The following is a 25058-nucleotide window of genomic DNA, read 5'->3' on the forward strand; positions in this document are numbered from 1 at the left end:
ACCACAATACTCAAATCAGCTCACTATCAAGAGCAAGGCTGATTTGTGGACATGAGCGGAAACAGCATCAATGATTTGTCGAGTCACTACTGCAATCCTAAGCGATGAGTCTAAAAAGACGGAGATTCTCACGCAAGGTCTATGCTCCAGTCGTACATCTTCAACACAAACACTCGATACGGTCCTACAGCTCAATCTGGACAGTTTCGTGAATAAGGCATAGAAATGTAGAGAGCATCCACACTCAACTTACCTCATGCAATTCCTGTAAGAAGGTTTCGTGCGTCTTTCTACTTTGTTCGAGCACCGCGTCCACGCATGCGATGGCCGCAGCCGCGCTTCGCGCATGACTGTAACCTCGATTACCCGTTTGTACATGTCCAACCAACTCGGACAAAGCGACGACAGCCTTTCGGCGCTGTGTTCCAGAGGCCGTAGAGGTCTGGTACCCGCAGAAGAACCAATCATGGGACGGTATCAGAGACTCGGGAGAGGTTATCGCGTTGCCCCAAACATCGCATTTGCCCTCCGTCGCTTTCCGAGAGTTTGTTAGTTTGCTCCAATGATAGGGCCCCGATCCACTCTGATCATGCGAACGAAGAATCTCGCGACCTTTCACGCGGAACTCCAACAACTTGTGGTACACATTCGCGGACGCGTCCTCCATCTCCGGGACGTATGCGTCGTAGGTCTCGCAGATGGCCATCGTCGCAGCCTGTCTAGCCCCCTCCTTCCAGTCGAACTCCGCAGCCACAAAATACACGCGCAGGGGATTGGCCTCCATGAGCTGCGTGAGTTTGCACTTGGCACTGCGAATCGCTTTCTTCAGCTGATACTTGGTTGCAGCCCGAAGCACAGCCGCCACGTGTGAAAGGTTATCATCAACGTCTGGCTCCTCGTATGGGTAGCAGGAGAGCAACAAGACGCGCAGGATCTTTACATCCTCAGCGACGTCGAAAATTGGCAGCTGGCGGTGCGTGTCGTTCGTTTCGGGGGACTGCTGGAGTATCTTTGCGAATTCGGAGGATGCCATCTCAAGGATGAGCTTGTGAACATAGAAGCAAGTGCCATCGGAGGAACGAAGGATGACATCGGAACCAGACGAATAGGCGAAGGGATGACTGTTATCTTCATTGTCGCATGGAACCTCAATGTTTGGTTCGACTGCGGGCGATGGCGGGCAGGTCGGCCGCGGTCTAGAGAACGTGACCTCTGCACTGTCTTGTGCATCCTGGCGACGAAATTCCAAAAGTCTGTAAAATGCCCCGGCAGAAATCTTATCCAGCTCAGGATGATACGCGATCTCGACGGTCCGCAAGCTAGCGTGGGCAGCGGCCCTAGCGGTGTCTTCCAGATCCAAACGGCAGGCGATTGCGTACACTCCAATCGGTTCCTCTGGGATGAAGTCGCGGAGTTTCTGCTCCATCCGGTTCGAAAATTCCGCCATCTCGTACTTTATCGATGTTTCCAAGAGATCTCCTACGTCCGACAGCGCGGTCATCGGCGGATCGGCGACGGGATAGCATAGCAGCAGCAGCGGGCGCAACGTCTTGCTGCCCTCGCTAACGGCGACCAGCGGCTTTCTGCTATCGGGGTGCACGTCTTCTTCCGAGAGAGACGGCTGCGGCATGCCGAACATATCGTCGAAGAACGGGGACGAGAGACATAAGATCACTTTGTGTACGTGAAAGTCGACGTCGTCTGAGGAGCGGAGGACCACGTCAGCGTCGTCTCTGTCGAACGGGAACGCGGCTGTTGAGGTCTTCATTGCACGATGTTCAATCGGATGCAGGAAACCCTACGAGTGGGGCGATACGGGCTTATAGCTGGCTGCGCATTAGGTTCAGTAGATGCACATTGTTAGAGCACGAGGAATCTAAGAAGCACCCTGCGGGCCTCGTGGTGGCCTGTTGAGGGACAAGACGTACCACCATAGTCGGAATAGGAGATCACTGCAGCGACGAGACTGCGAAAGATCGCGGCTTACTGTACATAGAAACTCACCGAGCTACGTGCCCTGTGCCCAAGCCAGACCCCCAGAGCAAATGATGATGCCATACGTAAGGGAACATGCGTCATTGTACCACACACACAATATACAATGTCAACAAAATCAAAATAATCCCAACAAGTCATCCTGTGGCGCTTGTTGCACAGGCGGCGACGCCGCCTGCAGGACAGACGGCGTCGCCGGTGCAGCAAACCCGAACCCGACCAGCGGGGTCGCGCTTGTTGGCGGCTGAGTGGAAGGCACGGTCATGCTTGCGCTCCCAAAGATCGACACAAGATCATCCAGCGGGTTGCTGGACGTGCCCGAGAGGATATTCACCGCTGCGGGCGTGGAGGCGAGCACTGTTGTCGCAGCCAGCCCGGAGGGCTGTTGTCCGTCACCTGCACCATCGTCGGCGAAGTCGAGCAGATTTTCCGATTGCTGCCCGGCCGCGACGGTCTGTAGCGCTTTTTGGGCAGCTGATCGCTCGTCTGCGGGTCTGGAAGAAGAAGTCGACATCAGACGCGCTTGCGCAATATTTTTTAGCACCGTGATACACATACTCCAAATCTTTGCGTTGGACGGTATCAATGCCGACACGCCCTCGGCCGACGAACGTCTCCGCTGGTTTGTGGTAAACGCTCGCAAGACTTGAGATCTCGCCAAGCAACTCTTCTAGCAGCGGTTGTGACACTGTAGTCCTCGGAAGAGTAATTGGTGGTCGATGTGACAAGACTACGGCCTGAGTAGCACGAATCCCATAATTGAAAAATGGTTCGGTATTCGGAACGGATAATGACAGACCTTAGCCGCACCAGGATCTGTCGATAGCAACCTCCAGTAGATGTATGCACGGTCTCGCACATCAGGCGAATCGCAGTCCTTCGTCGCCGTGTTTAATACTCTCTGCACGAGGCCTTGCGAGCCGTCGGGCTTCTGCAAGAACAGCTTAACTACAGCTGTCAATGTTTGCAATTGAACCTGTCACACGTCATCAACATGCGTCACTGGGAAGCTGTCGAGGGCGTAGACGAACTGGGTAAGATTCCTCCGTGAAGGTATCGACAAAAATGCTGAGCAGCTCGTCCGCATTATCGATCTTGTTCGCATATTCGCCGATAATCCAAATGAGGGATGCTTTGGCTTCTGGTTCATCAAGCTCGTCGAGATTTGCGCAGAGCGTCGGGATAACACCTTCATATGTGGCAGGGTATTTCCGGAAAATGTCCTAGTGGATGTGATTTGTCAGAGGTAGCTGATGGATGAGCGCGGAATGAAGGCCTCACCTTCATCACAACGACTGCCTCCTGAACCACGTAACTGACACGAGTACCAATTAGCTCAAGCAGCACGTTGACACAACGCTCCGCAGCTACGTCAATCTTAATCGCTGTCTGACCGATCGCTTTGATACTTTTACGAACGAAGTCAACGTCCACCTCCGACGCGTATCTAACCGACGGTAAGCATTCAAATAATATACGAAGCCATCGATTCGTACTCTTTCAATTCGCTCAGCAACGCATCGACATTGTTCTCTCCTGCAAGTCGGACCATAATGTCCAGCTTCTCCACCTTCACGAACAATGGGTCGTTATACTTGCAGAAAAACACGCGCATCTCATTGGACAGTAATTCTGGTCGTTTTTGCAGAAGGAGGTTGATATTCCGTAGCGCGACCCATTGAACTTCTGGTGGATTCGAAAGCAATGTGACCAACGGTGGAGCCATCTTGCGTAAGAACTGTTTCGTAAGGTTCTCGGAATGTACATGGCGCATATGGATCATGACAACCTTGATTCACCAGATGAGTCGCTTTCCGTATAGACGAGAAGGAGGCTACCTTTACGGCCGCGAGTACGACGCTAGCGTTGGCATGCTGAAACTGAGGCACGACTCGTTCACAAATGTGTTCGCTCTCCTTTTCGTCCACCGTCTCGTATCGAGCCAGAGCGTTGAGAATCGCGACGCGTCCCCATTCAGAGCACTCATTCAGCGCCACGAGGAGTTTGTTCAGGATCACCGAAGTGATCTGGAACGCATCTGAAGAGGTGCCTGCGGCAGTGGCTGCAGTGTGGATGTCAGACAATGCCGCAACAGTGTTGGCAACAACCTATGTATCTTATGAGGGGAGCACAGTGTTGATGCCGCCAGAAAACCTCACCATAGGGTTACTATCCGCGATCATCTCCTGCAAGGTCTCTAGGAATCCGTTTTCCAGTACCAGCTCGGGTTTGAGATCGTACAATTTGGCCACGCACAGCGCAGCTGTCTTGCGCACGTAGGGATTGTCGTCTCGTAGGCATTTCTGGAGCGGGTCACAGAGATAGTCGATGATCTTCTCCGCACGGAGACAGCCCATTGTCCGGATGGCCAGCGCGCGAACGAGAGGGTTTGGATCGTCAGTGTCTTTCACGAAGGTGTTCACAGCGAGGATGACGAGCTCCGGTTGCGTCTTGGCGTAGTTCATGAGGTAGAGGTAGACCAGTTTCTTCTGCTCGAGGTCGTCTGTTTGCATGTTCTTGAGGACGTCGGGAAACAGGCCGCTGACATCTTCAAACTACTCAGTTCACAATGCTGCAAGACATATATCCTTACATACCCTTCTGCACAGTCATATTAGCGATGACTTTCTTAATGGCGTCCTTGCGCTTTTCTCGGTACTCACTGTTGAGATCGGCACTCAGCTCGAAGTTCTCGCCCTTGCGGGGAGGTGCACGAAATCCAGACATGGCGATTATGTACACGAGCCGCGTAGATAGACAGGGAGGAGACACCAGAGGTGTCGGGCGCGTTGAGAGTCGGGGATCAATGCAGGCGGTGCGACGCGCGACGCGGTCCAGCTCGCGGCCGCAAACCGGACCGAAGCGAATACGAGCCGATCCCGTTGGCCGCGGTTTATCTGATATGATATCGTTCCGACTGTGACGGCGACGTCCAGTGTCACCTCCATGTCCTCCGGCGAGGATGCGCTTCCACGGACGCTCACGATCCTCTACGCTACAGAGACGGGCACCGCACAGGACATCGCGGACAGGATCGCGGCGCAATGTCGACGAATTCAGCTGACGGCGCGCGTCCACAGCATGGAGGACTATTCTCCTGTGAGTAACACACATATTCTCACCGCAGTAGGTCTGCTCAGCTCATTCGCCACGCTGAGAGGCAGAGCTCATCTCTGAGCATCTTGTGGTCTTCGCGGTAGCGACAACTGGATCAGGGAAAGAACCCCGTGCGATGACGTCTCTCTGGAATCTGCTCTTGCGCTCAGATCTCCCAGAGGACCTATTTGAAGACCTCCATTTTGCCGTATTCGGGCTGGGTGACACGGCATATGAAAAATTTTGCTGGCCTGCGAAACTGTTGTCTCGCCGGCTAGTGAGCCTTGGGGCTGTAGAGATTTGCGCGCGAGGCGAAGGTGATGAGCAGCATCACCTAGGGTTGGTACTCATGATTAGGTTTGTCATGGATTCTAGCTGATCTTTTATGCAGAATAGATGGTGCTTTTGAGCCTTGGATCTCACAGCTCCTTGAGAAACTCCTCCTGCTTTGCCCATTACCGCCGGGGACGTCAATCAGCCCAGCAGGAGACTTGCCCCCGCCCCGCGTGGAAATCACAAACTTGGATTTTACAGGCATGGACTCGTTTCGGGAACCCATAGAGATTAACACGAGGTATCATAAAGCGAGGATGACCTGCAATAGCCGAATCACAGCAGATGATTGGTACCAAGATGTGCGACACTTTGAGTTCGAATTTAGCGAAAATATCAGGTACTTTTCACATGACGAGTTACACACCGAGAAATTTTGATGAGCAGCACACTTGTGCAGCTACGAACCTGGAGATGTGGCAATTATCCACCCCGAAGCCTCGAAAACAGATGTCGAATCTTTCCTGGCCACCATTGGCTACGCAGAATACGCCGATCAGTGTATAGTGATTGCACATACTCGTGCTGGTAGGAGTATCTTTCACATGTATACTAATCTTGCCTCATTCTGCGCGTGGCAGACCAATCTCTCCCATCCCATTTACCCAACGCGACATCACTCCGTGGAATTTTCACTCGATACCTCGATATATCGGCTGTGCCTCGCCGCTCCTTTTTCGCTCTCCTTCGGCATTTCGTCACAGACGAACTCGAAAAAGAGAAGCTCGACGAGTTCCTCAGCGAGGAAGGCGCTGTCCGTGATCCTTGCCTCCATAAGTGGCATTGCTGAATTCAATTTGATGTAGGATGACTTGTACGAATACTGTCAACGCCCGAGAAGAATGATCCGCGAAGTCATGGAAGAGTTCCGCTCTGCACGCATACCTGTCAACTATATCTTTGATCTTTTCCCTCCTTTGCGACCGCGCCAATTCTCCATTGCAAGCTCAGGGAAGGTACGCTAATTATACATGCTTTATGTAGTCAAAAATTGACCTGGATTACTCAGTGTCACCCGCGCCATATTCATCTGTGCGTCGCCGTTGTGCAGTACCGGACGATGTTGAAGATTCCGCGAAGAGGTATTTGCACGGATTTCTTGACCCGTCTGAGTCCTGGTGAGCTGAATGGTCACTTCGCACTCTGCAATCATTGATCACAGCGTCATAACAGGTAGTAGGTTGTTGATCGGGATACAGAAAGGACTCTTCACGCTTTCGCAGAGCAATGAGAGTCCTATCATATGTGTGGGTCCTGGTACAGGGGTTGCTCCTATGCGTGCAATCATCGAGGAGAGAAGGCACACAGGTCATAAGGGTAAGTGGAGTGGAGCCCATTCTGATGATTCTAAGGTCGATCACACTGCAGACAACACACTGTATTTCGGCTGTCGGTCTGCTGCCAAAGACCAGCATTATGCTAGTGAATGGGCATCCTACGCCGCCGATGGTTCGTTGACATACCGTGCCGCGTATTCGCGCGACGGTCCGGAAGGTGTGCCACGAACGTACGTACAAGATATCATCCGTGAAGACGCTCTCCGCGTTTGGGAGTTGCTAGGACCAAAGGGCGGGTCGTTATATATCTCTGGGTAAGATGGCTTCTCTTTCACACAGAAATCCTCTCTGATCACCTTCAAGCTCATCAAACAAGATGCCTACCGGTGTCAAGGCAGCAATACAGTACGCTGCGCAGACTGGGGGAGGAAAATCCGAAGAAGAGGCTCAAGAGTTCGTGGCGCTGCTAGAGAGAGAAGGCCGGCTGATTGAAGAATGCTGGAGCTAATCGTAATTGTATCCATTAGATGTGTGTTGCTTCTGTCCCTTGTGCAATGTGTATGCATAGATTGAATAGGTAACTTCGTCTGCAATACAAATCCATAATGTAAGTACGATCTGGGTAGAATTTGATTGGTATGAGATCCACACGACTCATGAGATCGCGATCAGGGTGGCGGCGCGCGTCTCCCTCGAGGCGTGTGTCTCCTTCTCTGCACTACTCTCTTGCTTTGCTGGTATAATGCTATCCTTTCCGTGGTTTTGGCGGAAAGAAGAACCAAAACCCAAGCCTCTTGACATCGCTTCGAGAGTTCGGAAGGACACGGCCCAAACTCTGTCTCAAATCGAGAGAAAAGCAACCTCGCTTCCTGCTCACCTACTGCTCCTTTGCGGCTTCTGTCTGGGGTCTGCGACCACGCTCGGCTCTGCATATGTATATAAGAGGCTCTTCAAACGGATACGCTCTGCGGGATGGGTAACGCCCGACATGATAGCCAAGCGTCGCTGGATAAAGGGCTATGTGACGAGGTCGGTTCGCTGACTACGGCCGCTCCCCATCGCGGCCGTCCACAGCTGATGCTGCAGATATCACGGCGATGCATAGAGTAGGCGATGCGGATAATTTCCACATATACCACATGCCTGGAATGGGATGGAGGTGGCCTCTGAAGTTCCGACGGGTCCCGACCAGGAGCAAAGGTGAGTGAGATACAGCTGCTAAAACCATGTTGTGTTCATAACGCTTCCACGCGCAGATCTTGTGGGGAAGACAATCCGCATACGACTGGCGGCAGCAGATGCGCCAGAGGTGACTCCATCTCCGTCTATCTTCTTCATGCAAACCCCAATCATGAGATCATGACAGGGTAGGTGGTTCGGCAAAGAAGGACAAGTATACTTCCAGGAAAGCCTTGACTGGCTGAAATCTCAAGCGGAGGGCCAGGTTGTCTATTGCCAGATGTGGAGCAAGGACCAATACGGCCGCGTTGTAAGCCTGCGTGCTATGTGTCGGACGGGGGCTCACATCACCACATAGGTTGCCATGCCATATCTTAAACCACGCATACTCCCGGGGTTTATTATGAAGGGAAAGTGCCTGTCCATCGAGATGGTTCGAGCTGGATGGGCTGAAGTTTACACTGCGGCCGGTGCGGTATACGGCCACTTTGGCAAGGATGAATTTCTTCGCTTGCAGGGCGAGGCCCAGTAAGTCAGACTCCCCATCTGAAGATCTCGCTAACGCCAGTCAATCATAGAGCTGAACGTCGAGGAATATGGCAGAACGGGACTGAGCGTGAATCGGCCGCTGAGTACAAACGACGGCTTGCGGCGGGTGGCAAGAGCGTAAAGGCCGATGATACGGATGATATTCCAATTTCGTCGGAAGACACACAAGAATTGCAGACAAGGGGATGGTTTCGACGATGGTTTCGGTCACCGAGATAAATTATATTTGACGAATATCATGTTATTCCTGTAGGAAGCTACCTTGTTTTGTGCGTACTATCCACTGGGTCTGCATCTCGTTGTGGAGCTACGCGTAAGCTGGCGCAGCTTTACAGCTCTCCATCGTCATGGACCACTGCCGAATTTCAGTGTACCCTCTCAAACCAAGCGTCTGCTATCTCCTCTACAGCATTTGAATGCCTTGCCCTCGCCGCGGCTGCATTCTCGTCAGCTACGAATGCAAAACCTTTTACTTGAAGGCCGCCGTCATCTACGACGAACACCGCACGCGATTTCCCAATACCATCGAGCGCGTCGAATGCGCTAGTGTTCGCACCATATCCGCGCGTAAAGAGGGCGCGAAACGCGAGGTCGAACGTGTCCGCGCTGCGATGCATCATGTGCGCGTGCGTGGACCACACGCGCGGCCAAGCAGCGTAGAGGCCAGCAGAGACGTTTGGTGTCTGCGTGTCCGGCAGGAAGGACATGGCAGCGAAGTCAGCGAGGACCTGCGCGCAGTAGTTTGAGCTGCTTGTTGGGGCACAGAGCGTAAGTGCTCCATATCCTGGATTGGTGTAAGTTCCTGCATATGCTTCCAGATCGAGCGTGTGCGGGAGCCTGGGTACTGAGACGTCGGGATCGTCGGTGACACTGTCAAGGTAGAAAGTAGAAAGACTGCGTTGAGACTAGAGGCTACACGAACAAGTAAGAATGCATACCTAGCATTTGCACCCACAGATCGATGGATGCGGCGAAGTTCTAGGACGTCCTCGATGACTCTGTACATGATCGCATCGTGCGCTGCCGCCTTGTTGCTGGCGTTTATGAGCACGACAATCCCGAGTCCATCCCCAGGCAGGAATGCTACCCGCGTTGAAACTCCGGGAATGTCTCCATTATGAGTGATGATCTGGTTTAAGGCGAATGAGTAGGCGTACTCTATGAGTCGTTGTAGTACCGTAAGACGCACCTCGTGACCTTGATATGAATACCGGTACCAGCCCATGCCGTACCCGATGATGGAGAATTCAGGTGAGGGTGCAGTGCCAGAAACGATGGCATAGGCTGTTGTCATTGCCTTGAGCGCATCATGCGAGATAACTGTTGCATTAGAAGACACATCGACACCATCATTCAATAGCATGCCGAGCCACTTCGCCTGTAACAGACAACGTATGCATTATGACAACTTTCCCATTCGTTGCTACAAGCTTACCATGTCTTCTGCGCTGGAAATGATACCCCCCATCCCTGCCATGATCGGAATACTCTCCTCACTGAACCAGTACGGGATTCGTCGTCCAGATGGCGTCCACAACTGCGTGAACTTAGCGTCCCGATTTGCTTCGTTGGGCCAAAACGTCGTCGAGGTCATATTCATTGGCGTGAACAAGCGTGTATCCACAAAGTCTGTGTAAGACAAGTTCGCATAGGTCTCGATAAGGTGAGACCCCATCATATACATCTGCGGGGATGGTCAGCTGAAGAGTAGAGCCGTAATGAGGAATTTTGAACCTGGTTATTGTAAGACCATTGCCTGCGTAATTCGTATGCAGGGCGCAAGTTCCGAAGGTTCTTCACTACGTCTCTCGGAGTATTACCCGGGACATACGAATAGTCGTGCCTACGAAATCTCATGTTGACACCGCGAACCTCAACGTGTTTAGAAACTGCCTACGATGGCATACCAGAGACGTGGGCCAGCGCATCCCGGATGGTTAGCTTTGAGCGCAGCCATTCATCTTCGAGTGACCAGTCGTCCGGCAGCAAGTCTGCTACCTTGGTTTCCCAGTCAAATTGCCTGACACTGGGAGGCAGTGGAGTGACATTGCGCCCTTGCGCGAAGTCGTCGATGAGCAATCCGACTGCGCTCGCAAGGAAAGCTTTTGAACAAGACGCGATAGGAAATAATGTCTGTAACAAATCGTCTGTAAATATAGTGAAGCCCCTTCCTCCCCTCTGCCAGAGTACGCATTCTCATATGTATAGATTGCATGCCGTTCGCCTCGATCAACTGACAAGGGTGCAACATCGCGCGTACTCACATCAAAACTAATATCATGCCCTTGTCCACCCTCCGTCCGACGTCCCCAAGCCTCGAACTCGACTACGGGCTTGTCCTGACCCACCAATCGCACTATTCCCAACGCGACACCAGGTATGTTCGCCGCTTTCAACAGATCCTCTATGAATTGCGAGAGCTCGGGAGTGATAGCATGCTTGGCTGCGTGAACAGGGCGTGGAAAAGACAGCAAGATCGAGTCGAGAGAGAATTGCTGCGGACCGCCGCCAGCTGTAAAGAAGGCAAGTGTTGCGACGATGCTGGCAAAGGTCAACGGATATAACATAGCAAGCAACCGCTGTGTTGGATTCGTATGCCATTGTCCCCCCAGGTATATTCTGTGTGTACTGCAGCCGAGATCATGGTATGTAACGGTGATTTGTGAATGCGCCGAGGGCGTACCATCCTTACGGCAAACAACCCCCTTCGCCTGAGATGACGGACGAGCGTCAGCGGTGCGTTCTTACAATTCCCACTGTGTGTCTCATCTCCAGCCTCCAGCCAGACTCGTCCAAAGCTTCCCTCTCACCGCAGAATCATACAAGGACAAGTAAGATTCTGCAAAGATTAATACTGACCCTCAAGAGTTCAATAGGGGTCCGTATGTCTCATGCCTCTGTATCGACTTATGTAACTTGCTCATGAGACCTCACCTCAGCATGAGCCAATTTCCCATAGAGATATGGGAGCAGGTGTTCTCGCTGGCGTGCACAGACGACGGGCATACTGGTCGATCTTTATCTCAAGTCTCAAGGTTTATTAGGACAGTCTCGGGCCCGTACCGCCTACAAAATGTTGAGCTCCGCGGGTGGGCTGCGGTACATCAATTCAAGGATATGCTTGAGGGCACGTCGCCAGCACTCCGTCGCGTGCATAATCTGTTCGTTTCCGATCATCGCCCACATAGGACGCTGGACGAGTTTCCCGACTGGTCCCAACTCCATGTGAAAAGCCTTATTCGACTCCTCAACCTCTATTCTTTCCCCAACGAAGACAAGGACAAGATCTTGAGCAAGGCCAACCCCGAACTTGGGCTGGGAATTGGGCTGTTGGTACACATCCGCACGGAGTGCGAGAATGCGGCCTCTCAGGCGCTTGAACGCGTCTTGCAACTTATAGCGCCGCATGTGCAAACTCTTACCGTACCTATATCAGCGGGCACGTTTATCAATCCCCTTCCTGCATTAAGTGAGCTCACGGTCGTTCGTGACCCTGAATCCCGCTTTGCGCCTCCACCTTCGGTTTTCAGGCGCGACCCAAACATGTCATTTCCGTTACTACGCCGTCTTCGTCTCGTCCGGTGTTACGAGCTTCTCGTGCGTTTCGTCCAGGCAGGCGCGGCTCCTGCATTGACTCACATTTACCTCGACGATTTCCCGTTTGTTGATATGGTCATAGAAGGGGAATTTCGGGACGCTCTCACCGCTATCATTTATCCTCTGTCTGCCGATGACGCTGCCCCGGGTGCCATTGCAAGCTCTATCAATCTTAACTATGACCCTTGCGTTGAGCACGTCATGATGCGCCTTGCTCCTGATATGTCACTTAGACTGCTGCCCCAAATTTTATGGCAAGATGAGCGAAAACTGCTTCAGAGCAGCAAGGTGACCTGTCTTCGACCTGACCATCGACAACCTAGGGGTAGCTATGTGTGGGACGATGCGAAGTGTAACTGGCTACAGCAAATCGCGAGTGGGGAGGGTTGTTGGGAAATCGATCCCTCCGAGGTAATGAATATCAGCAGTGAATTGTAATCTCTGTTGGTATGTGTCATTCGCTGTTGCCCACGATCTCCAAGGTTGAATATGCTGGCATGTAGTCCACCACACTAGAGTTGTCGGAGTCGCGTGCTGATAATTTTGCGTCACGATTCGAACGGTCTGCACGCTCATTTGTTCCTATGATGTGAATGGGAAAGCCAACACAATTTTGTAGCAATTTACACAGAATTGCAATGGCAATTTACCCTGTCGAGGTATTGGAGAACATTTCGCTCGTTGCCTGGACGAGGGCCACACAGGTCTAGCGCTCTCCTAGGTCTCTAAATCCATTCCGACAACTTCCAGCCCGTACCGTCTACAGAGCGTTGTTCTGAACTCGCTAATCCAGCTGGTCAAGTTCAAAACTGCAGCGGAACACATCGTTGCCTCTCTTGCGTGACAATTCCCCTGTATACCTCCCGTAAAAACTTGTTTAATATATCACTCCCAGCATCCATAGACCTTTGAGACTATTGCCGAAACTCATCGCACGGGGAGTTCGCTCGAGGTTACGCTCGATGCGGAGACAGTACTTCCGTCTCTGCTCCAATTGTAACTTGTCAGTCGCAATGACCTCTTGGCACGTTTCGTCGGGATGAATGGGGCTCTGGTGCTGACATGTCTCTCTCACCGGTATACTGGCCTTTGGGATTTTAGACATGATGTATCCTGAGTCTCAATCGGAAGTCTGGCTCCCGTATGGGCTACATCCGACGCTGGACTGGAGGTGACCTAAGTTACCTGTGAATGGAATAAAGCGAGGCACAGCTGGCTAGATCGGATGGCTGGAAAGGAGGAATGTCGGAAAGAAGTGTAATATTTGATCTGGTCACCAACTAGCCCCATTCTGAACGAGTCTTTCCATGGAATAGTAATATGAACGATGATCTACGCCGCAAAATCGTTTGCGGAACGAATGATAGATAGCTTAACTTGATCTAGACGAGAGATTACCCGATTGCCAGGCAATGTGTAACAGACGCATGATGCATCATACTTTTGCGAACCAAGCATCCGCAATCTCCTCTACAGCGGTGTGGTCGCGCGCTCTCGCTGCAACAGCATCGGTATCGAGGATGAGGCCGAATCCCTTCACCTTCTTGACGTCTCCAGGAAAATCCTCCACAACAAACACCGCGCGACCCTCGCCCTCGCCCGTCTCCAGCGTCTCGAATGCGCTGCTGTTTGCGCCATACCCGTGCGGGAATACCGCAGTCAGCTCCAGCCCGAACGTGTCCGCGTCCTGGTGCACCATTCGGACACTCTGCGACCATATGCGTGGCCATGTCGCGTAGAGGTTTGTCCGCGTCTTTATGTTCTTGTCCAGCGGCGCGAAATCGGATAGGACAAAGGAGCAGTAGTGCGAGTCGCTCGTCGGCGCGCAAAGCGTGAGCGCACCGTACCCGGGATTGGTATACGTTCCAGCATATGCGCTCAAGTTTGCCGACAGTGCACGTCCAGCCGCCATAGCCGAATCAGCCGCAGGTGCCGTGACATAGCCATCCATGCAATCGACGCGCGTAGCCTGACCTCTGCTCGTCGTAAGACTCAGTGGCTCCAGACAGTTGACGAAAGACGTGCAGCTTACCTGGAGTTCGTGCCCAAGACCCGATCAATCCGTGGTAGCCCCAGCACGTCCTCGATGATACGATAAGCGATTACTTCGTTCGCCGCGGCCTTCTCGTCGCCATTTGCGAGGATGACGAAGCCCAGCCCATCCGCAGGCAGGAATGCCACCCGGGTTGAGATGCCTGGGATTGCACCAGTGTGGGTGATGATCTGAAGAACATGAGCGGATGCCGTCTATATGCGCAGCCGCAAACTTACATCATGCCCCTGATACGAAAAACGCATCCATCCCAGGCCGTATCCAGCGACAGATATCTCGGGACTATCCGGCGTGCCCTTCATGATCGTATGGGCGGTGGTAATCTCATCGAACACTGACCGCGGGAGGATAGTTGTATTAGACACCGGGTCCACGCCAGAATTGAGCAACACGCTGAGCCATTTTGTCTGCTTCCGATGTCAATTTCGTTTTTTCAGTGTGGCACGCGTACCCACCATGTCCTGAGCGCTTGAGATGACCCCGCCTGCACCAGCCATGAGGTCGACGACCTCGTCTGTGAACCAGAACGGGATCCGCCGGCCAAACTTGGTCCATGTCTGCGTGAGCTTCCCGCTGTTTGCCGCTTCCTCAGGCCAAAAGGTGGTAGAGGACATGCCCATTGGAGCAAACAGGCGTGAGGTGGCGAAGTCCATATACGACATATTCGAGTATTTTTTCACAACGTACGAGCCTGTTGTGAACATCTGCAAGCTGAAGTCTGAGTACTAAAAGCTTTGGGGTCTGTGGTCACGTACCTGGTTGTTGTATGAATACCGCTGGCGAAGCTCATATGCAGGCCGCAAATTCCTTAGGTTCCGCACGACGCTGCCGGAGGTATCGCCAGGCGCATAGGAATAGTCGTGCCTAAAGGTTCCGAAGTTATATAACAACCCTCACACCTGATACAGACCACATACCTAGGCATGCCAGTGACATGCGACAGAGCATCGCGGAAGTTTGTCTTCATGCTCGCCCATTCGTCCTCAAGCCCCCATTCACCTGGCAGCATTTCGGCCAGTTTGGTGTCCCAGTCGAAGCGCGTCACGCCAGGGGGCAAGGGCGTCACATTGCGACCTTGTGCATAGTCGTCCATGAGCAAGCCGACTGAACTAGCGAGGAATGCCTTGGAGCATGAGGCCAGATTAAACAGAGCCTACGTGCGGAATACAAATCAGCATGTAACGAGTAATCCCTCAGTGTATTCGACATGGATACCGCAAGACGGATGGATGTCTAGTTAGTCAAGCTGTATGTACTCACATCAGGCGTCAAGTCATGCCCGTCTCCCTCCTCCGTTTGGCGTCCCCACGAATCGAGTTCGACGACAGGCTCTCGTCCATCTATGAGTTGCACAACCCCGATTGATATTCCTGATATTGTGGCGTTTTTCAGAACACTCTCAATGAAAACCGAAAGCTCTGGAGTGATAACACGATTGCCAGCTGTCTTTGCATTACTCAAAGGATAGGTGTGGCGAAGACCTGAGCCAAGGGGTACTTGCTCATTGACGGACCGTAGCGCAACTCCCAGAGTTACCGCAGAGGCCAAGACAAGGATCCTCCCTGACAGCTTGAAGTTGAGCATGATAGGGTGCAAGTAGAGCAGATTGAGCTGCGCATGCGGATGAAACACGGAACTTGCACGACTCTTGAACGGTCCCAGGCGAAATTGAGCCCGGCGCGGGGGAAAGTCGGGAGTGTTTCCACAGGAGACCGCAGACCAACGCGCTTGCCAACGCTTTGCGAGGCAGCAAAAAAGTCCTCAGCGTAATCAACCAGCATCTCTGAGAAATGTCAGTGGAGACGTCAGAACGATATTCAGCGCCACTTAAATTAACTGTGAATAAAGTTCAAGGTCAAGTCCCAACTATCGTCTCTGACTGCATCTCCAGTCAAATTCTCTCTCGAACTCGAATTTCTCCCTGTCACCTTCAGCACAAGTGTGTGATATATTCAGGAAATTCTGATCCTCCCAAGTGCTGAGGTGTCTCATGCTTCCATGTATATATCGGAAGATTTGCTCATCAAATATGGAGATACTATGAGCCAATTCCTTATCGAAATATGAGATGTTTTCGCTGACACGTACATGTGGCATATAATTTACGGGCATTGATGTCAACAACTTCCGCGTTCCAAGTTTCTGTCGTTCGGGATCTTTTGAACTCGTTGGGCATGCCTGGTCAGCTGTCTAGTCCGACTCCCTCGATGGAGTACTTGGAAATGAGTGTTGCACTTACTTTGTTGTGGGGCTGAGGACCACGCTGACGCTGTCGTAGCTCCTCGGTACCGTAAGTGCACTCTCTTCATTTTATCAAATCAATTCGCTCATCTGTTCTCACTGTATCTTTCTACCGCAACACAACGCCATGCTTGTTTCCGTCAAATTCATAGCCCATGTGCGCCCGTATGTTTACAACAGCTAGGAGAATAGTGGAGTTGCTACCTTGCAATTATTCTCTCAGCTCACGTGCGATTCTGCCATACTTGATAACATGAACCGGCACTGACGCAAGAAGTGCGTTGCGAAATTTCATCTTGGACTGAGTTCATCTATTCTCCTCATGTCGACGCCGCGGCGCTTTTGGTGAGGGAGAGAAGGGAAGAGACTCGCTTAACTGGGCATATGTGGCATCTACAGGAGAATCTGAGAGCATCGTTTTCGTCCCCTACTATTCAGGTAAGTCTTAGCACATGTCTTCCTTCCAACAGGACTGGGCATGCTCGTTCACTGGTGTCACCGCTGCTTCAATCAACATTTTCGCGAGTTTGGCTTCGCCGACTGTGCTCGCTCATGTCCACTGACCGTGAGTCATTTCATGTGGTCACCTTCTCGTTCGCCCTCCTCTCTTCTCCCCTTTATCTCTCTCTTTCCAATATATTGTGATATATTCACCACACACTGCTTGTATGGCTTCTGTGCTTGTGCATTTTGTAGTCCTACGACAAAGCCCTGCACTGGATTGGAGTAGCATCATTCAGGAAGAGTGCAAGAGTTGCCTATGGCTACATAGAAAGCCTACCCACTCTCTCCCTCACCAAAAGCGCCGTGGCGTCGACATGAGAGCGCTACGCACAAACGCAGGCACGTCGACATCCCTTACCAAATGCATCCTAGAAACGAAGCAGCTCTGTGGTCCTGGTGTGGAGCGCATCAATTTGAAAAAAGCTTCTGCATCTTTCTGCATGTTGATTACAATTGCTCTTGGTGGTACCTCGGTATAAGTCTGAGCCCTTCTCTGTAGACCCATCGATGATAAAACCAAGATAATGGATACTACTTCGAAGGACGTCTAGCTGCGGTGTCTACTGTACAGTCTCAGTACAATATTCTGTGGGCGTGTAAGATTTGCGCTCAAGTCTCATTTATTACATCATCCTCCTTATCTCGAAGACATGCTGGATCATTTGGAAGCATTGATCTCGTGGGCGATACTCCAAACGCACTGGTCGAACTCCATGCACACTAGCATCCTATCAGACCACCACCGTAGTGCATAAACGGGACTCGTTTCTCATCGGTGTCTTGTCCAACCTAGCCTTCACATCTGCAACTCATACGCAAGTTTTACCCCAGAATGTTCTCTGTTTCATCTATAGCAACTGTAGTCGATCTAGTGTGAGTCGTCTGTGCTCGGTGAGAAAGGCACTCGTAATTTACCATCTATCGCGCGCAGGGTACCTGGATAATATCTGCACCTACAAAACCAGCGGTGCAGAATTATTCATACACATTTCACGTGTTTATGAAACACTAGCATGATAGCCCTCGCTCTCTACGAATATATCATCACCTTCTCCCTTGAGGTTGATCTATTTTGGCTGCGTCCTGTATCTGCCGGGGCCGCTGTTATATTTCTCCTTGACAGATACCTACTTTTGTTCAGTGCTGTAGTAAATATCATAGGTCCCATTCCTTGGACTCCCGCCTTCGTGAGTTCTCTTAACATATACTCTTACCTCCCTGTGAAAACTCATGTGACGATGGAGTAGAGGTTTGTCCGTACAATTCAACTTTTGGCATTGACATAATAGAATCAGTTGCGAGGCCATCCTCATTCTTGAATTTATTGCAGAAATTGGAGCGGTGACGATCGCAGCGGGTCTGTCTCACGTGTACTTCAAACTGTAGTTGTTACTGAATACATCATTCCTAGTATTTTCTGCTCTACGAACATATTCTATAGGTAGGCTTGATAAGCGACCCGCATTGCTGGTGTTCGCATTTGGACTTGTGCCTGCGGTAGTCAACGTGGTGTGTCTCACGGACATGCTCTGGAAAGTTGACGCCTTCTTACGCTCAAGCAGTATCTTTTAGCGAACGCATATCCTTATGTACTTGCAGCGAATACCTCAATGATATGTGGGATGGGCTATTTTATGACAAGCTCCGCTATCTTCAAGTAAGTATTTAAAATCTCCACATGCAACCGGCACTGATGCCGCTTTATATCAAATAGATGTAAGCCCTCTTCCGATAACAGTCATTGTAGCACTGACTCCTATGTAGTCTCTGTTGTGATCGCAGCATCGACCATCATTTCCGATATGATCGTAATTGCCATAACTTGGAAGCATACAATATTCCAACCCGGATTCGCGTCTCGATATTTTGATTCCAAACCATCTATCATATCGGTTGTCCTCACAGATGGTGATTTTCTGTCAGTGAATAAGACATTACTAGCATTCTGATTGACGGTGTTGTTTAGGGACAGCATACTTTTTGTGAGAACATTTCCGTTTTTTTGTGAGACAAAACTAGAAAGATGATTGTGCTTAGAACAGACCTCACACTGCAGATTTTGCAATTTGTACTGATTCATCAGAGTGAAAATTCACCAGTCGATATTCTACATTATTTTACACAATTAACGTTTGACATGGGCATTTTTAGAACTTTACTGACTATGCGCCCCCGTTCGTCAACACGTAAGTCATTCGCAATCGTGGTCTGGGCGCGTTGATTTGAAATACCCAGTACTTATCTACTCTCCTAGTCTGCCTTATATCCTCATCTCACGGTTCATACTCAACCTCCGAATTGCCTCCGAATCTGCACGCCCTTTGGATATGTCGTCTCGGCTCAATTCGGAAGGATTGCATGTACAGACAGACAGCCTTGCGACCAGTATTTTTTGAGACTTGGGTAGACCTCTTGATGATGGCCTAATTTTTGCCGCGGAGGACGAGCTATTGAGTGACGAAGATGGCTTAGACGAGCTAACTTGTGACATCCCAGCGACTGGCGAGGAACTCGAGCTAGCAGATCTTAGCGAGGGAAGATGGACAGACGAAAGAGTAAGTAGCAAGAGCACACAATTTCTGTGGTTAGCTGTACCGCTCTACTGCCTGCTCGTACATAGAGTTGCACGAGGGCATCAACGTCGACAACGTGACAACCTCAGAAATACATGAATGTAGACGTTCAGGTTGAGGGGCAGTTACTTCAAGTAAGCTAAGCGGCGCATTACGACGACTGTTCTTCAGTGTAGCCATATATTGATGCCTGTTCACTCTAGTTCCATCATCTCAGTTTACAGCGCACCATGACATTCCGAGCCGGCACTCACGAGCCGTCTAGCTTCAACTGTATGTCTCCGTATTGTGATTAAAATGTTTGATGTAGCACTTGCATTGTTATTTTATTCCTTTGCGCCTAGGTCAATGCCCCGGGCCTGATCCCGAATGCCCATGATGAAGCCATTTGAAGACGATTGGTAATAATCTATCCGACGCACTCGAATCGTAGCCAGTACGTTCTCATTATCCTTCAAAATGGCCGCCAATTAGTGTCATTGGCCGCCATATGGCTAATGTCATGCCAGAGGAAACGGCAATTGCACAAACTTGTGTTGTGTTGTGAAACACCGGAGGCGCCGGATAAAACCTTTTAATTGTACATAGATATGACATGCAAAATCAGTATGTTAAGGATTATATATGTAGCTAGGTATTTTCGCTCGCTTTTTGCTGATGACCGATCACGCACCTAGGGAGTTCTTGTAGTTTGTTTCACCGCTCGGGACTACTTACTTAGTGCGGTCCGCAATTCTCAAGACGGTAGATACCATGTTAGCGTGTATTGCACTATACTGCTTTGAGGTTCGCTACACGTAGTCACATACACGCCCTGCCAGTGGTGGCCTCCTGGACACAATTGCGCTACGACTGAGTCGCAGCTTGAACCATATTGACGTGGTTCAACTTGTTGCAATTCAGATGCCAATTGGCATGGTTATCTGGTCCTATGGTATACAAATGGGACGGTTAAGGACCACTTGGGCTCAAAATTTCATATGAGTAGTTTCTCCACAAACTACTTTAGCGATCCGTATCGTGAGTGCACAAGCGGAACTTGTCTGGCAAGTTGTGCATCGAGGTAGTATAGGTTCGTAGGTTGAACGACGTGACTTAGCTTAGCTGATCGCGTGAAATTGACTATTCTCCAGCTATCCCCTCAGATTCTCTGATCTCGCGCTTTCGTACTGATTCATCATGGCCACCACTCGGACTACTGATGGCATGATTCCGTTCACCGTCGGCGACGAGACGTTCCACACATGGTACAAGGTCTTCGGCGACCTCAAAAACAGCACACGCACCCCGCTCGTCGTCCTGCACGGTGGACCCGGACTTACGCACGACTACCTCATCCCCCTCAGCGACCTCACACGGATCGCATCAATCCCCATCGTGCTCTACGACCAGATCGGCAACGGTCGCTCCACGCACCTTCGCTCCAAATCCAAATCCTTCTGGACGATCGACCTGTTCATCTCCGAGCTGGAAAATCTGGTCTCAGGCCTTGGGATCGCAGAGCGGTTCGACATTCTAGGACACTCCTGGGGCGGGTCACTTGCGGCTGAGTTCGCGATCCGGCGTCAGCACCCAGGTCTGCGCATGCTGGTGCTTAGTAACGCGCTTGCATCGCGCTCACTGCGCATTAAGGCCGAGCGGCAGCTCCATGCGCTGCTGCCGCGGGAGCACCGAGATGCAATCGCGGCGGGGCCAGAGGCAGACAAGGAGAAGTACGAAGCGGCGCTCGAGTATTACGGCAGTCTGCATTTGTGCACCGTGCAGCCGATGCCGACGGAGCTGGTCTATTCACTCGCACAGATAAAGCCGGAGACGGGAGACCCCACAGTGGTCACAAATGTGTGAGTGCTGCCAACGTCGCAGGTCTACTTTTATCGGATGACTTGACCGTGCTACTCTGATCAGGTTCGGCGGAGAGTACAACGATGAGTGGACTGTCATTGACAGACTGGATCGCATCCTCGTACCCACGTTCGTCGTAAACGGGCGTGCCGACCCGATGCAGGATTCGGTATGCAAGCCGTTGTTTGACGGCATACGGAAAGCGAAGTGGCTCACATTCGAAGGTTCGAGCCATTCACCGTTCTGGGAGGAGCGCGAGAGATATATGGAAATCATCATCGACTTTCTCAGCTTGTAGTGCCATTGCACCCACACATCCGTAACATAACTTATTCTTAAAGATATTGCAAGTAATGCCGCACCCTTGAATGACGGCGACATTTGCAAATCAAGGGGCCTATATATACATGATTTAGGCACTCAAAATGATCTCACCTACAATAGCTCTTATGCCGCAGGACTCATATCGACGACACTGGTTTGGCTCCAAGAAATTAGAATGCAACCCGATGTCTTCGCTGCTTCTTCAGGTCAGATGACACCAATCCATGTACTGAGCCGCACCGCCTCCAGGCTGTCGTATTTCGGATGCAGCCTCACACGCGAGATACACGCAGCATAGACCAAGAGCAACAGGTTTGAGAGGCAGACTTCGTCCGATTCACTTTTCCTATCCCTATGAGTCTGATGTTTCTCAGGTAAGTTGCATGCACCGTGCGCTGTGATAAAGATAGAAGCCTCATGATCGCTACAGCATCGATGTCTTCCAGCTCTGCTAGATTAGTGTGTGACTTTTGTTCAAGTACTGTGTTCACTTTCAGCGCCTGTCAGCTGGCACTAGCAGCGGAACAAGGTTTTTCCTACACAACGCAAAAGTGGAAAGCGATCGTAGACGGTGATGAGGAAGGCTGCACTTTGTGTTGGATTCTTCGGGAGAAAATCGTGGAATTTAATGGGCTGGCGCGGAACGGAAGCAAGGGACCGCCCGGCGATGATGAGGACTTTGAGGTTAGAATAACCTATAATGAGTCCCAACTGAAAGTGGATATCAAGATGCTCCATCACGAGCATGTTTATCCTGTTTACTGCTCGCCCGGTGTGTTTCCCTTTCAAAATCACAATTTAAATCAAGCTCACCTACGCACATAGATGACCCTGCCGCAGCTTGCATCTCAGGGCGTAACGTCATGTGGCAGGTTGGTTCCGACAGGGCCTTTGAACTGGCCTCCAAGCGCATCGCCGAATGCGATAAGTCCCATCCTTCCTGTCCAAAACTGCACCCCATCGAGCTGCCAACTCGGGTAGTTGACTGCAAGGATCTCCAAAAACTGAAGCTTGTCATTACCAATGGCAGACAGGGATCCTACGTGGCATTGAGCTACGTTTGGGGAGAGCCTCAACCACATAGCACTACGACAACGAACTTGGCCAGATATCAGGAAGAACTCGACATTCGCCTCTTCCCTAAAACTATCCGGGACGCCATCACATGTACGCATAAACTCAAACTGCGTTACCTATGGATCGACACGCTTTGTATCTTGCAAGACTCTGCGGAGGACAAGACGCGTGAGATCGCACGCATGCACAATATTTATCGTGATGCGTACGTCACGATTGTAGCAGCCAGTGCACGAAGGGTCCGCGAGGGCTTCCTGGAAGATAGAGATGATCCCATGGAAGAAGATCGTCGCTTGCCGCTCTGGTGCCCGGATGGGAGGTTGGGCACCATCTCCGTATTCGATGCATGGTCGTATACTCCTTATCGAAATCCTGTGGATGAGCGGGCCTGGTGTTTCCAAGAACGCGCCATGTCTCCTAGAACACTCTTGTACTGCGTAGACTCGCTGCAGTACCAGTACATCACCGACCCCGAGATGAGAGAGGTGGGCGGCGCCTCAATATATGGCCAGTCGGATCGTTATGTTCCCAGGCTACCGAACATGATGATGGCGTCGCGCACTCCTCCAGACGTGATATCCAAGGAGGATGCCTATGCACTACGAAAAGCTTGGAAAGATGTCCTCGCCACATATACGCGAAGAGCACTTACGGATCGCTCCGATAAACTTCCAGCCATCTCAGCTGTGGCACAGACTTTCGGAATGTGGTGGGGACCGGGGCAATACATTGCCGGGCTCTGGGAGCAAACATTGTCCAGTGACCTTCTATGGAGCATTCAAGGCGGTTCCACAGACCATACTGGGTACATCGCGCCATCATGGTCATGGGCAGCTACAGTCGGTCAGGTAAGCTTGGATGCTCTGAGAGTCAGTGACATCCTATGGGAGATTCAAGTTTGCGAGGCAGTTCCTGCCACGGAAGGATTCCTGTTTGGACAGATCAAAGGGGGCAAACTTCAAGTTAGAGGGATTGTGAGGAGTGTGATATGGGACGGGGAAGAAGTAGAGTTGTTTGAGCGGAGAAGTGAAGCGATGGGGTACGAGGTGGAAGGTCAGAATACAACGCAAAGGAGTTCTATCGGACCGATCCACCTCAGTAATCCCGATCTTCGCAGAAGCTCCACGGGAATCGAAGGGAACACCACCGGTCAATACCGCCCTAGCAAAGCTGCAGTCCAATGAATCATTTACACAGCAGCATTTCCCAATTTAGTGCTCGCTCAAGCCACGCCCAGCTCGAGTGCATCAGTAAAGCCTAATAACAGAGCTGAAATAGTAAAGCCCTTCATCAAAATCGTCAAAAAGCTGGTTCCATGTGTAACAAACAGGCATCATACACCTTCCGAGATCACTGCTGGCAAGCTTGTACAGCCATTGAGCATATCTGCGCTAGAACGTATACAAGACCCGGGGAGCAACCTCACGCGAACAAGTCAAGCTGATCAGACAGCAACAGACGTCTACTTGGCAGGCTCAATAACTCCTTCTACGCTGCTGACATCGCCTCAAACGATTGGTGAAGTTGGCGAACATTTAAAATCGTTCCAATCACCAGAAGTGACCTCGACCTCTCCCTTGAACGAAGTCGCAGTGCTTGCCGCACCAAAAGTGGGGGAGTCGCGTATCAGTAGGTGTAGCCGGGAAGAGGAAGTTCTCAGCGATAGCTTGTCGAATTTGCAACTTAAATCCGCAGATGATGAGACAACAACCAAAGAATTTCTTCGTCGCTCTGGGTTTGTACATGTAGGCTATGTCTATTTGGATAGCAAAGAGGGGGCCATGTTCGAGAAAGGCTTTGCCATTGTAGTGGGTTCGGACGGTGATAGTCGTCTGAATGGGTTGCTTATCATGCCTGCGGGGGACGAAGGTGGGCAGGCAGTTTTCCGACGGGCTGGATTATTCGTTTTGAACGGAAGCCGCAACGACGACCCGGACGCTCCGTTTTGCGACCTGGCATTGTGGAGGACTACGGCTGCCCAGGTCATAACTATTATATGATGTGTCATCAGAGGTCTTCAGAATGTAGTATCGTAACTTGTTCGCCGACACCGTTAGGACTTGGCCACATCAGAGGACGTACGGCCGACTAGCTGAAGCCTGAGCCACTCGCCTCAGGCTTCAAACTTCAAGTCATGCCTATCTCCCTCCTCCGTTTACGGCCCCCATGCAGCCAGGTCCGCTGCAGGTTCTCATCCAGCCACAAGACACACGACCTCCCGGCGATATTCCCAGACATGTCTGTCGGAACATCTCCAATAAGATCGGAAAGTTCAGATACAAATCTGAGCCAATGATAATTTTCTGTTTGTTCAGAGGCCGCTGTAACATAGCTCCCTGAATTGTCACCAAAGCCAAGGCGGCTTCAAATTGAACATTGCGTATGCGGAGGACGTACGAATGGATAGATAGGATAGTC

General features: G+C 51.2%; 9 protein-coding genes across 9 annotated transcripts; 5 read left to right on the plus strand and 4 right to left on the minus strand.

Moving 5' to 3' along the window:
- Positions 1 to 184: 184 nt before the first annotated feature.
- On the minus strand, positions 185 to 1768 carry FIBRA_01838 (uncharacterized protein; the record flags this gene model as incomplete). The annotated part of the gene is made up of 2 exons (XM_012323707.1): positions 185 to 196; positions 254 to 1768. 2 exons carry the CDS (start codon positions 1766 to 1768, stop codon positions 185 to 187), a joined length of 1527 nt encoding a protein of 508 aa, XP_012179097.1.
- Positions 1769 to 2113: 345 nt separating this feature from the next.
- Positions 2114 to 4722, minus strand: FIBRA_01839 (uncharacterized protein; the record flags this gene model as incomplete). Its single annotated transcript, XM_012323708.1, has 9 exons — positions 2114 to 2489; positions 2554 to 2732; positions 2795 to 2971; positions 3027 to 3218; positions 3277 to 3442; positions 3492 to 3784; positions 3834 to 4103; positions 4155 to 4543; positions 4593 to 4722. 9 exons carry the CDS (start codon positions 4720 to 4722, stop codon positions 2114 to 2116), a joined length of 2172 nt encoding a protein of 723 aa, XP_012179098.1.
- A 219-nt stretch (positions 4723 to 4941) lies between these two features.
- Positions 4942 to 7209, plus strand: FIBRA_01840 (uncharacterized protein; the record flags this gene model as incomplete). Its single annotated transcript, XM_012323709.1, has 10 exons — positions 4942 to 5125; positions 5196 to 5430; positions 5483 to 5764; positions 5825 to 5952; positions 6006 to 6178; positions 6231 to 6380; positions 6434 to 6542; positions 6598 to 6741; positions 6793 to 7015; positions 7065 to 7209. 10 exons carry the CDS (start codon positions 4942 to 4944, stop codon positions 7207 to 7209), a joined length of 1773 nt encoding a protein of 590 aa, XP_012179099.1.
- A 631-nt stretch (positions 7210 to 7840) lies between these two features.
- Positions 7841 to 8648, plus strand: FIBRA_01841 (uncharacterized protein; the record flags this gene model as incomplete). Its single annotated transcript, XM_012323710.1, has 5 exons — positions 7841 to 7901; positions 7958 to 8010; positions 8068 to 8190; positions 8239 to 8408; positions 8459 to 8648. The coding sequence occupies 5 exons, from the start codon at positions 7841 to 7843 to the stop codon at positions 8646 to 8648; spliced, it is 597 nt and encodes a 198-aa protein (XP_012179100.1).
- A 146-nt stretch (positions 8649 to 8794) lies between these two features.
- FIBRA_01842 (uncharacterized protein) lies at positions 8795 to 10996 on the minus strand (the record flags this gene model as incomplete). The annotated part of the gene is made up of 7 exons (XM_012323711.1): positions 8795 to 9299; positions 9368 to 9558; positions 9619 to 9807; positions 9865 to 10113; positions 10164 to 10272; positions 10327 to 10562; positions 10694 to 10996. 7 exons carry the CDS (start codon positions 10994 to 10996, stop codon positions 8795 to 8797), a joined length of 1782 nt encoding a protein of 593 aa, XP_012179101.1.
- Positions 10997 to 11369: 373 nt separating this feature from the next.
- FIBRA_01843 (uncharacterized protein) lies at positions 11370 to 12464 on the plus strand (the record flags this gene model as incomplete). Its single annotated transcript, XM_012323712.1, has 1 exon — positions 11370 to 12464. The coding sequence occupies one exon, from the start codon at positions 11370 to 11372 to the stop codon at positions 12462 to 12464; it is 1095 nt and encodes a 364-aa protein (XP_012179102.1).
- Positions 12465 to 13461: 997 nt separating this feature from the next.
- On the minus strand, positions 13462 to 15663 carry FIBRA_01844 (uncharacterized protein; the record flags this gene model as incomplete). The annotated part of the gene is made up of 7 exons (XM_012323713.1): positions 13462 to 14002; positions 14059 to 14249; positions 14298 to 14486; positions 14535 to 14783; positions 14835 to 14943; positions 14997 to 15232; positions 15340 to 15663. The coding sequence occupies 7 exons, from the start codon at positions 15661 to 15663 to the stop codon at positions 13462 to 13464; spliced, it is 1839 nt and encodes a 612-aa protein (XP_012179103.1).
- Positions 15664 to 20576: 4913 nt separating this feature from the next.
- On the plus strand, positions 20577 to 21537 carry FIBRA_01845 (uncharacterized protein; the record flags this gene model as incomplete). Its single annotated transcript, XM_012323714.1, has 2 exons — positions 20577 to 21238; positions 21303 to 21537. 2 exons carry the CDS (start codon positions 20577 to 20579, stop codon positions 21535 to 21537), a joined length of 897 nt encoding a protein of 298 aa, XP_012179104.1.
- A 461-nt stretch (positions 21538 to 21998) lies between these two features.
- Positions 21999 to 24640, plus strand: FIBRA_01846 (uncharacterized protein; the record flags this gene model as incomplete). Its single annotated transcript, XM_012323715.1, has 3 exons — positions 21999 to 22335; positions 22389 to 23789; positions 23838 to 24640. 3 exons carry the CDS (start codon positions 21999 to 22001, stop codon positions 24638 to 24640), a joined length of 2541 nt encoding a protein of 846 aa, XP_012179105.1.
- Positions 24641 to 25058: the final 418 nt, after the last annotated feature.

This window comes from Fibroporia radiculosa (assembly GCF_000313525.1).
Source record: "Fibroporia radiculosa TFFH 294 genomic supercontigs, scaffold927, whole genome shotgun sequence".
NCBI classification, from domain to species: Eukaryota; Fungi; Basidiomycota; class Agaricomycetes; order Polyporales; family Fibroporiaceae; genus Fibroporia; species Fibroporia radiculosa.